The 12,428-nt window shown below is 38.1% G+C and overlaps 1 protein-coding gene and 1 pseudogene across 2 annotated transcripts; one reads left to right on the top strand and one right to left on the bottom strand.

Moving 5' to 3' along the window:
• The first annotated feature begins 691 nt into the window (after positions 1 to 691).
• Positions 692 to 3,955, top strand: LOC148695528 (uncharacterized). The gene is made up of 2 exons (XM_088697805.1): positions 692 to 3,436; positions 3,579 to 3,955. The coding sequence occupies exons 1-2, from the start codon at positions 745 to 747 to the stop codon at positions 3,953 to 3,955; spliced, it is 3,069 nt and encodes a 1,022-aa protein (XP_088553931.1). The 5' UTR covers positions 692 to 744.
• A 2,324-nt stretch (positions 3,956 to 6,279) lies between these two features.
• Positions 6,280 to 10,768, bottom strand: LOC148695527 (protein TRIGALACTOSYLDIACYLGLYCEROL 4, chloroplastic-like; annotated as a pseudogene). Its single transcript, XR_015964626.1, has 4 exons — positions 10,329 to 10,768; positions 9,356 to 9,602; positions 7,926 to 8,307; positions 6,280 to 7,369 (listed from the first exon to the last, which is right to left on the bottom strand). The product of XR_015964626.1 is annotated as a protein TRIGALACTOSYLDIACYLGLYCEROL 4, chloroplastic-like (transcript).
• Between the last annotated feature and the right edge of the window lie 1,660 nt (positions 10,769 to 12,428).

Below are 12,428 nucleotides of genomic sequence, written 5' to 3'. Positions count from 1 at the left end.
CATGCTTCAGGCATAAATCTTTGAGTGAAGATCATGGCGAAGACTTATTCAGCTTTTCCACACCATAACTAGCTACAATGATTTTACAACTAGTGATAGTCAAATGGGGTGTCATGTCTTCCACATAAAGTAGTTTCTTATTCGATCTCAGCCTTGCTCATACCTAAGTTCCCATTACCTATTCTTTTGTGTATATCCTCAATCCATTCACAAGACGCAACCATGCGCCCAATCTGGAACTAGAGGAGTGAGGACGAACATTACTTGTTGGCATAAACAAATGACACGATAATACACCAAAATTAGGAATTGTCATTATACAATACCAAAGCTAACTATTGTTTTATTGGCATACTATCGATATGAACAGGAACGCGCAATTTTTTATTTATTCGAACACGATCATATGATGTTATAATTTCACTCAACTTATAACTCGTGAGTTTGTTTTAAGTTAAAAGAATGAATACAATAACTTCAAAAAGTGAACATTCCTAATATTAGTTCACAAAATTATATTTATATTGAATTTATTCATCAAATTAAGAGAAAAAGATATATTTTTTTTGTCAGGACATCCCTCATCGAGTACGATAGCGATTGGGGTGGCTGATCCACTACGTACAGAGCACTCTGATTATGATTATAAATTGGATGCTGCTAAAGCTGCTAGAGAAACAATCAATACAGCTCAACTTTTTTACAACTCCATTTCTACTTTCGCACAAAACAAATATCATCGTCATGGGGATGGGGTTTTACAACTCCATTTCTGCAGTGTTTTTGTCATCCTTTTTTATGCATGCTTTCATTCTTCACTCTTGCCTTCCTTGTTTCGCCCTTCCGGGAAATGAGACAGATAGACTCGCTTTGCTTGAAATCAAGGCTAGCATAACTCATGACCCTTTTAAAGTCCTGACTTCATGGAATGAAACCATCCACTTTTGCTCTTGGCATGGCGTTACATGTGGTCGTCGTCATAAGAGGGTCACAAGCTTGAACCTAACGTCCATGAAACTTGCAGGATCTATATCGCCGCATGTTGGGAACTTGAGTTTTTTGAGAGTCATTGATCTCCAAAACAACAGCTTAGGCCATGAAATTCCTCCAGAATTCAGCCGCCTGCACAGATTGCAACACCTACTGTTAAACAACAATTCACTGAGTGGAGAAATTCCTACCAACTTGTCGCGTTGCTCTCAGCTCCTCAGGCTCGCTGTTGGTTTCAATGTGCTGATGGGAAAAATTCCAAAGGAGCTTGGCCTCTTGTCAAAGTTAAGGGTTTTTATCATCCACTCTAACCACTTTACAGGAGGAGTCCCTACTTCTTTTAGCAATTTATCATCTCTTGAAGGGTTCTCCGCAACTACTAATAATTTGAGTGGCACTGTCCCGGATATTTTTGGACGAATGACCAATCTTAGCTTTCTTTCTTCTAGTGAAAATAGCTTTTCGGGTATGCTTCCTCCCTCAATCTTTAATCTCTCTTCTCTCACACTCCTTTCCATGGGAGACAACGAAATCCAAGGGAGTCTACCCTCAAACTTAGGTATGGTCTTTCCGAGTCTCCAAACATTTTCTATTACCAGTAACCAATTCAGTGGATCTATTCCTGTTTCATTATCAAATGCCTCAAATCTATTTAGATTGGGGATCGGAGGTAACCACCTGCATGGAAAAGTCCCTCCATTGACGAATTTGCATAAGCTTGAGTTGTTAGACCTTGCTGACAACCATCTCGGAAGTGGGGGAATTGATGACTTGACCTTTCTCTGCGATTTGACCAACGCCACCCATTTAAAATTTCTCCAAATGTTTACCAACAATTTTTGGGGCACGTTACCTCAGTGCATAGGAAACCTGTTTTCTTCTCTTCAAATCTTCACTATAGCTCAAAATAAAATATTAGGAAGTATCCCGAATGAGATTGTAAATCTGGCTAACTTAGAGGATTTGGAGATGGACGAGAACCAAATTTCAGGTCACATTCCCCCTGGTCTGGGAAAGCTGCACAAGTTATATAAATTAAGTTTGGCTATGAACTCGCTCTCTGGCAATCTTCCATCCTCTTTCAGAAATTTAAGTCAATTAAATGTGTTATACTTAGACGGCAACAAACTTCAAGGCAACATCCTGCCGTGTTTAATTAAGTGTCAGAATTTGAGGATTTTATCTCTTGATGCTAACAATTTTAGCGGTATGATATCGCAAGAAATCGTTGGTCTGTTGAACTTGTATGTATTGAGTTTACCTCAAAATCATTTTACAGGCTCCCTGCCAGAGAACATAGGAACTTTAATAAATCTAGAGTATTTAGATATCTCTGATAACATGTTATTCGGTAAAATTCCGGCTAGTCTTGTTAGTTGTGTAAAATTAGAGTACCTAGACATGCATGGAAATTTCTTCAATGGGACAATTCCATCAACTTTGAGCTCACTAAGAGGTCTTTCAAAATTGTATCTTTCTCACAACAACTTGTCAGGCACCATTCCAGAATTCTTAGAAGGTTTTGTATTTTTGGAATCTCTGAATCTATCTTATAACAATTTTGAGGGCATGTTGCCGATCAAAGGAGTGTTCAAGAATGCAACGGCGACATCAGTTGAAGGAAATAGCAAGCTTTGTGGGGGCATACCTGAGTTTCATTTGCCAAAGTGCAAACTCCAGCATGCAAAAAAGAAAGGATTGAGCTTAACCATGAAATTGGTTCTCTCCCTCGTTTGTGGGATTCTTGGAGTCATTTTTGCACTAACCTTTTTGTACCTTTATTGCTCACGGAGGGACAAAAAGGGTCAAGCTGCAACTGATTCGGACAAATTTCCCCAGGTGTCTTACCAAAGTCTTCTAAAGGCAACAAATGGATTCTCCTCAACCAACTTGGTCGGTATGGGCAGTTTTGGGTCCGTTTATAAAGGAGTATTTGAGCAAGGTGAAACTACAGTTGCCATCAAGGTACTCAACCTCGTTCGTCGCGGAGCTTACAAAAGTTTTATTGCTGAGTGCGAGGCTTTCAGAAATATTAGACACCGTAATCTTGTCAAGGTACTCTCAGCATGTTCTGGTTTTGATTATCGCGGTCACGACTTCAAGGCCTTAATTTATGAGTTCATGGTTAACGGGAGCTTGGAGGAATGGCTGTATCCAATTCATACCATTGGTGAGACAAATGAGAGGCCAAGGAGCTTAACAATTTCTCAGAGGTTGAATATTGTTATTGATGTTGCTATGGCATTGGATTATCTCCATCATCATTGTGAGACGCCAATAGTTCATTGCGACCTCAAACCCAGCAATATTCTTCTCAATGAGGACATGGTTGCACATGTAGGTGACTTCGGGTTGGTGAGGTTCCTACCAAAAGCTGCTGAAAATTCTTCAGGAAATCAATCAAGCTCTTTAGGGATCAAGGGAACTATTGGTTATGCTCCTCCAGGTAAATACACTTGGTGGTTTATTTTTCCCTAGCTAGTATTTTAAAATTGTGCAGTATTTATTTTAAAATTTTCAAACATGAAATGAGCTTTTAACACTTCACTAGAAAATTAGAATCTAATGTTCTGAATTGTGGAATGCAGAATATGGCATGGGACATGAAGTGTGGACACAAGGTGATGTGTACAGCTTTGGCATCCTCCTGTTGGAAATATTTACAGGAAAAAGACCGACCGATGACATGTTTCAGGGAACTTCAAACCTTTATAGCTTTGTAAAGGCAGCTCTGCCTGAGCAAGTGGAAGAGGTTTTGGATCCCGTTCTTGTTCAAGAGAGCAATCATCCTCATGAGGGGAGGGCAAGGAATCACATCCTAATCATAGAAAGTTTAATCTCTGTTTTAGAAATTGGTGTTGCTTGCTCAGCGGAGTTGCCTAGAGAAAGATTGAACATCTGTGATGCTGTGGCACATATGTGTCGAATCAGAAACAAACTTCGAGCAAATGGTATATGCGAATAGAAGCTTATTGTCAATAATGTGGTATAGCATGTAATAGTATTGATGTTATGTGAAAGCGTTCTCGTATTTGTTAGATAAAAAATGCAGTGCAAATGGCTAGTCGATCAATGTTTGCCAAACAAACTTATTTGCATCGAATTATGCTTGAACAATGACGTTCTAGCTTTGCCAAACATTACAGGACGAACACTCTGAAAGAATTAAAATTAAAAATTAAAAAACAAAGTTGTGGAAAGTATTCATCAAATTTCAAACCTATGTTGGATTTCCCGCTCTCTGTTGAGAGGCTTACCCTGGTTGAAAATGGGAAGCGTTCCATAGTAGTTTATTGCTTTTGTTAATTTATTTTTTTAGAAAACCTAAACGGTATGAGGAGAATTTTATTAATAACAAAAAGTAAGTTACACCTAGTCAAGGGAACATAAACCTAACTCCTCGTAATACAAGAAAAAAGAAAAAAAATACATGAAAAAAGAAGGGGGATATAAACCTTACTCTTCTATAAACGAAACAATAAAGATACAAAAATACGCATTCATCAGTCATCCATTCTTCAACATTTATGTGAGCATTCATCACCCATTCATCAACATTTATCTTTCGCTCGCTCACTCTCATATTTCATTAAAATATTGTTTTACATATAGTTTGGGGGTGGTCCAGGCAACACAGAGGTGGGCATTCATAAAAGCCATGTCACAGAAAATTACATGAGCATTGACGAAATTTTAGGTCTATAAATGCATGAGAGAAACATTTCACAAATCCGTATGACTTTCAGAGATATTAAACCATGCTTAATTTTAACGCAGTGGAGGGATTTGATTTACCTTTCATTTTGTAGATCCGAGTTCTTGCAGCCATCTTTGCTGTGTGTACAGCACCTTCATTTGTGAGCCATTGCTCCTTGCATTTCCTATTCCCCGGGGCCTTACTCGGATCCCCAAGTCCACATACAGAAAACATACATGCATGAGTCAGAATTTCGTTTTCATTTGAGCTTCGGTTGTGAAAATGAGAGGGAGAAATGGTTGGATGCATTTTTATTTCACATATCGCCAAGTGGAGACCATAATCGCAGAGAGAATGAGAGATCTTTACCTCGGTTTTCGCAGAGGAATGTACGATGGTGACAATCTGGGCTAGAATCAAAGATCGCCATGGCTGGGTTCCGTTTTTGACAGAGATGGAGATGGATTCATGTTTTGACGTTCTGGGTTGATGATGGAAGCTAGGGTTTCACGGCTCTGGGCTTGTGGGTACGGCGCCAGTTAGGAGAGACGAGGAAACGGGCCTCTAGTTCATGTTTCCTGTCACGGGTTCAACCCTCCAGAGCACTGAAATTTTGCTTCTTTTCCCAATATTTTCCAGCGCCTCTGTTTCTTTCTTGTCAGCAGGTCACCACTTCGAATCGCAGGTGTGTCGGTTTCATTGTCTTTTCTTTTATTTCTGTTCCTGTTTCCTTTGTTATTTTATATTTTCTTTTATTGTTTCTTTCTTTTATTTTCTTTTGTCTTCGTTAGCTATTTTTCAGTTTTTAAGGTTTTAATATTTTTGTTTTCTTTCTTTATTTTTTCCGCACCTTGAGGATAATGTGTGATTTAAGTTTAGGAGTGGAAAGGTAAAATTTTTAGATTTTTAATTTTTAAGTATGCTAAAATTTTTCATTCTTTTTAAGTTAATATTCATAGATTATTTTAAACATTTGAACAAATGGACATGGTGGAAATTAATTCCACAGTAGAGTCTTTTCTATTTATTGTTGTTTTGGCACTAATTCATGAGTTATCCTTTCACAATTAGCACATTCACACCAACATGATTTGTGGGGGTGAGATTGAAGCACTTGCTTTTCATCTAAGTTAATTTTTTATATTTTTGTTCTAAAAAAAAATAAAGTTTATTTATTGTATTTTGCTTAGTAACTAGGTTAGTCATGCCTAATCAGCAGTGATCTCGTGTCAAATAGTAGAGTCTTGGCATGGGATGAGGTGGTTAGTTGGTTTCATAGCCTTTTCAGCTCGAGTTAGTAAGTCCTTAGAGGCATTCTACACCTAGTGCCCCAAAGCCCTTGTGGTTTGGGAGCCATTGACCTAAAACTCATTACATGGGTTGGATCGAAAGTTTAAGTGAACTAACATTGCACAACCACTTTTATTACCATCTTCTTCTTCTTTTTCTTAAGCCTTTTCCCACCATGTGGGGACGGCTGTGAGGGATGCAACACGAGGACTTTCTAGGCGGTCACCCATCCTAGTACTACTCTCGTTCAAACTCGTTTAACTTTGGAGTTCGGATGGACTAGACTCTGTGGTGGTGTTTGAAGTTAGTAAGTATTAACTAAAATGGACAAGTGGTAAGGGTTTTAGTCGAGTCTTTTTAACCATGTTGATTCATTTTATACCAAATGAAGTTCATGAGTTTTTTTCTAATTAATTCTAAATGGCTTAGATTCTGTGGTGGTATTGGTTGGAATTTTTTAAAAGATGTTCTAATTTTAACATTTTTTATGGATTGCAACTTGAAAGTGAAAATTGTCATAGTCAATTTTTGTTAAAGTTTTTAGTTTGTTAGTTTTTATTTTTTGTTTTTGAGTTTTGTTTTGCTAGAGGACAGGCAAAAAGCTAAGTTTGGGAGTATTTGATGAGTACATATTATACCATATATTTTACCCTATTCTTAGTTATAGTTTATTGGTTATTTTGGTAGAATTTTGATACATTGTTATGTATTTTCAATGCAAGGCATTCGACTTCCTCTTGAGTAAAAAGTGATCAAGCGGATGAATTTTAGAGATTTCAATTGAAGGATGTTCATGAGTCTTTCAAGATGATTGTCCCAAAATTTCAAATTTTTCTACCAAGTCGTTTAACCGCGGCGAAGAAAAGAAGGCACAGCGCGTAGCTTTCCCAGATTGACGTTTTTGAACATTATGGGTATTTTGGAGGTGAAGATGGAATATTTTGAGGAAGATTTGTTTTGAGGATTTGATGGGGACGATGCAGGTTTTGTAACACATTGTGCATAACTGCATTTAAAATATCTCTTACAACTTAAGGTGTGAAACATTTAAAAAGTTAAGGAATAAATAGAAATACCTGCTGCTGAAAGATTAGATTGATCCTAGGGGAGGACATCGGATCTTTTGCACTATTAGCTGAGGAACTCTTCAAACCATTATCACCCTTTTAGCCAAACCTGACGCTGAACAAATATCCAGGCGAGCATCAATCCAGGTCAGATCACCGTAGAGCTCTCCAAATTTTCCGTGCTGGAAAGTATAGCAGAGAGAGCCGAAAAAATCAGCACTGAATGGACTTCTCTTCTTACTGCTCCAAGAATTGCCCTCGTCTCCCCTCAGATCAACTGCCACTGGGTTGTACCCATCCTGAAACCAGGCAGTGCAGCCTCCACCTAAAATTTAATGCCACCATTGACCAGAAGAAGTGAGAATGGCATTACAAATTAATTTTGCAAACGAAAGGGAACTATATCACTAACAATGATTAATTTTGACAATTAAAGAATTTTGTACCTGGCCTTCCCTGGGGCAAACATCAGGAAATAGTTAAAGTAAAAACTAAAGATACTGCATACTGTCGGCAACAGATCTGGACTCGTAAACACAAAATAAAAATATAGAATTGTTCTGTTAGAATTTGTCTCTAGAATTATTTTTATTACTATTATTTTCTTTTACTGCAGTCACACCTACCACCACGGAACACCAAGAAAGGAGGTGACATACTCCTTAAGTCTACTGGCTTTTAATATACTAAAGTAGAAAACTACACACATACAATATAAATGAAACTAAGAGGTACCAAAACATGTATACATGTATAAAAACATGCAAATGTATAAACTAGAAAATTATAATATACACCTGAGTATTGGTATGAAACTTCCAAAAAACTGCAACGAGATAATACAAGTTATCACAGAAAATATAAGTAACGTGTTAAATTACCAAAAACTCCATATACTGCAGCATGAGGTTCTTTAAGACACGCATCATAAGATGGCCGCCAAAACAAACCCTTTTCTTTCTGTATCATGATGTCTTTTCGTGTCTCATTTTGCCTCCAAAGATCTTGGCTTTTTTCATAAGAAAAGGCAGCCTTTGCGCCGAATCCAGGCATTAGAGAAGTAGGTGCCTCATCATCTATGGAATTGACTGCCTGGGGATGACCACTGTTTTTATGTACACCAATGTGGTACCGAAATCCAGATTTGGAGACAAGTGATGATATATCTAAGGAAATTGACTCAGGCACATCCCAGTATATTCCCTTATGGTCAACAAACAGTTCAGGCCATGCAGCCTCAAGTGTAATATCATGGTAAGGAAGCTGCAAACATCTTAAAGGTCGAGAAAATTTAATGCATGGCTCATAATTTAAACAGGAAGATAAATAAAGGAAATAAAGGTACAGGCATGAACTTTTTCACTCAAACAGCTTAGGCAGCACATGTGCAATGTTAAAGGTACTGATATTAACTTTGTCAGTACATGGCTCTTAATTTATAGACATGAAACTTTCCAATTTTATCTATGTTCCCTGCAGTGCATATGTGCAATGTTATCAAGTCATGTAACCTATAAAGAAAAGTGGTAAACAGAAGACACTTGTAAATTAAGATTTTTGAAGCATGTTGATATATACGAACCTATATACAAGGTATGTTCAGGAAAGAAATGAAAAAATTGTGGCCTCATTTAGTCTCTAAGATTGGTTTGAAATGGACAACCCACTATATTCAAGGTATGTTGATGAAAGAAATGAAAAAATTGTGGCCTCATTTAGTCTCTAAGATTGGTTTGAAATGGACAACCCACTATATTCAAGGTATGTTGATGAAAGAAATGAAAAAATTGTGGCATACCTGAAGGTAGGAGATGGATTATTTTCCATTCCAATCCACCAAAATGGTAAGGATCAGAAGGGATTATTTTCCATATCCCCCTTCTAATCACCTCAATATGAAAAATCTTTCACCTAGAGACCAAACAAGGCCCTACTTTTCAACAATTAAGAAATTAGGAAACAATACTTTAAGATTATACATGCTGACGGAATCTGGTAAAGTTCAAGTGATACATCCCTATAATTACTTATTTTTAACTTCAATTCCTATAAGAGAAATTTGTCATATGAAAGAAAGAAAAAATCGCAGTTGGATGATACTACAACCTGGCATGAACAAACCCAAAAAAGAACTTTAAACCTAACAACTCCAATCAGTAAACAAATTATCCACCTAGCCATAGCAATTGTACAAAAAATGAAGAAATTGACACCCATAAATCCCTCAAACTAGCCGGCAAACAAGGGACAAAAGGAATTCTGACAGTTTAAACATTTGATTAAAGGTCAAAACAGGAAAGTAAATGCGTGCCTTATGAAAGAGCATCAATTTGTTGCGGCGTCCTTTTTTCTCACCATGTCCTTCTGTGCTCAACTTTATGGATGAGGACGGAGACAAAAGAAGCTGTGTGCATAATCCAAACGAAAAAAGTGACTTGTCCAAGACATGCTTCACGACATCTTTCAAAGTAGGGACCCCCATCTCATCATTGGTAACTTCAGCTTTAATACAAGAAAAGAGTTTCTCCGGGCGGAACTGCCCAATTAATCCAAGCCACCTATTTTCACGCAGATCATGTAACAAGGGAATTAGTATGTCGGACAACTAAGAATGCTAATGTGAGATGACTTTGGTCTAAGCATAGGGATAATCCCAACCAGTGCTCTGATAAACCTGATAAAGCTTTGATGCTCTCGAAAAACATAAGAACTCGCTTGCAAATCAGTAAAATAACAAGGCAACAAAAAATTCATGCTTTATGTGCCATACCACTAGAACTAGGCAAACAAGCTTTGTTCGGCTGTCAAGCTTTCCACTCAATCTCTCTTTCTCACATCAAGTAATTCACCAATAACCCAAAGTTTATACAATATACCAACATCTTCCTAAATATCAAACAAAGAACAAACCAAACCTAGAAGCAGAGGCTCCTTAGCAATTAGTAACATAAAAATTGTTTACAAAAATACGAATTTGGAGAACAAAAAAAAGGTTCATTTCTCAGGAAACAGGAGACAAATTATCTTTCCTAACCTTTTTCCTTTACCCAATTCAACCCCATAACAACAATTTCAATTGTTCTTCTCTCCAAACTTTCCCGGCAACCAAACAAACAACAAATGAATCACACGCATTTCCCATCATTTTCTCAGTAACCATACAAACCACAAACCAATCAACAGAAACACGTAAAACGAAAAAGAATATCCATTAAACGAAAAATAAAATAAATTTGAGAAAACCCAATAGGCAATAACTAAGCAAAGAAGTTGTAGTCGTGTACCAGTTAGAGGTAGCTGGTCTGAGCAGAGGGACTGGTGAGAGAAAGAACCCAAGTCCCTGTAAGAATTGGGGTTGTAGGAAGGTATAACACCCAGAAGAAAGAGTTGCTGAATCCTAAGGGCTCGGCTGGCTCGAGCACCGTCGAGAGGAAAGGGGTGGCCTTGGCCGAGCCCTCAAGGGTCTGAGGCGAAGAAACGTTCAAGTCCCAGAAGGCTGAGTCCATCGCCGTCCTCAGGTTCGCCATTGTTGGCTGTCGAAAGAGTGAGGGAGCGCGAATTCTTTTTGGTTTCGGTTTTGGGGTTCAAGTGGTGGGTTTGTGAAGGTTTTATTTGTCTCTTCCTTTGGGTCCTCATCTGTCTTGAAATGAGTTTGAACATGGTGTATCATCTCTATCGCATTTGTGCTAATGACATGATATTAAGTGGAGAAAAACTTATGAGTTATAATTGTTTCATTGGCTTGAGACTTTACCATGGCGATGTATCATTGTCATAGAAGTACTTTGCAAGAAAGAGATTGATGGTTGGGAAATCCGCAAAATCCACCATGGTGTGAAAGGAGATAGTGGTCATAGAGTGCTCATATGTTATATTTCAATGAAGGAAGATGCTAGTTTAAGGGAGGTGAATAGGTTCCAATTTATAAATTTAATGTTAATATCGATTCTCAAATTTCACATTCGCATCATATGAAATATCCTACATAATAAACAAATAAATGTACACATGGACGTAGGAAAATCCTCGGGCTCCCTCCCAAGTCAGGACAAATGAGGACGGAAAGACTTACAAAACTCATCAACTAGTAGGCAATTTTATCTCCAAGCTTTGCTACTCAAACTCTCTTCAACCTTCAAGTGAAAGTGGCACGATACTAACACAGTCAAGTGCAATCCTGGAATCCGTTCGAAAGACAATTGGCCCTTAAATCTACAAAGGAAACGTAATGTGTCAATAACAATTGGATTTTCATCCCAGTAACCAAAACATTCACCCCAGCCACGCATGTTAATAGCCATATAAAGGAGCTCAGCTTTTCATCCTCTCATTTTAAAGTTCTACGCTGATCTAATAGTCGTACATTAAAACACATGAGCAGTAAAACGACTGTATAGATACGTCAGCAGAAAAATGACTGCAAATTATTGAAATCAGACAGGGCATACACTATCACATCCTAGTGTCAACTCCGCCGTAACACGATATTGTCCGTTTTGGGCCCCGATCACGCCCTCATGGTTTTGTTTTTGGGAACTCACACGAGAACTTCCCAGTATGTCACCCATACTGGGATTGCTCTCGCCCGAGCTCGCTTAACTTCGGAGTTCCAATGGAACCCGAAGCCAGTGAGTTTCCAAAAGGCCTTGTGTTATATGAAGGTGCACATGTGCATATAAGGCACGTCACCCTCTCTCCGTTGGTCGATGTGGGATGTTACATACGCGCTTCCACAAGTACCAATTAGCAAATGACTATGTGGATTTTGTAACATATTGTGCATAACTGCATTTAAAAATTCTCTTCCAACTTAAGGTGCACAACATTTAGACAATTAAGGTATAAATAGAAATACATGCTGCTGAAAGATTATATTGATCCTAGGGGAGGACACCAGATCTTTTGCACTATTAGCAGAGGAACTCTTCAAACCATAAATAACCCTTTTAGCCAAAGCTGAAGCTGAACAAATATCGAGACGAGAATCAATCCTGGTTAGATCACCGTAGAGCTCTATAAGTTTCCCGTGCTGGAAAGTATAGCAGAGAGAGCCGAAAAAATCAGCACTGAATGGATTTCTCTTCTTATTGCTCCTAGAATTGTCCTCGTCTCCCTTCATATCAACCGCCACTGGGTTGTACCCATCCTGAAACCAGGCAGTGCAGCTTCCACCAAAAATGTAATGCCACCATTGACCAGAAGAAAAAGTGGGAAATGGCATTACAATTTCATTTTGCAAATAAAAAGGAACTATATCACTAACAATGACTAGGTTGACTACCCATTATTTTTTACAATTATAGAATTCTGTATTTGGTCTTCTCTGGTGCAAACATCAGGAAATGGTAAAGTAAAAAACTTAAGAGCACTTCCAACATGGGAAC

Source organism: Pyrus communis, chromosome 7 (genome assembly GCF_041283825.1).
Source record: "Pyrus communis isolate YQ-2024b chromosome 7, ASM4128382v1, whole genome shotgun sequence".
NCBI lineage: Eukaryota > Viridiplantae > Streptophyta > Magnoliopsida > Rosales > Rosaceae > Pyrus > Pyrus communis.
This window is presented reverse-complemented; position numbering and strand designations above follow the sequence as displayed.

Excerpts from the sequence above, each read along its gene's own strand:
- LOC148695528 (XM_088697805.1), top strand. The coding sequence starts at position 745 with ATGGGGATGGGGTTTTACAACTCCATTTCTGCAGTGTTTTTGTCATCC. Across the intron at positions 3,437-3,578 it reads TATTGGTTATGCTCCTCCAG|AATATGGCATGGGACATGAA; the intron begins GTAAATACACTT and ends TGTGGAATGCAG.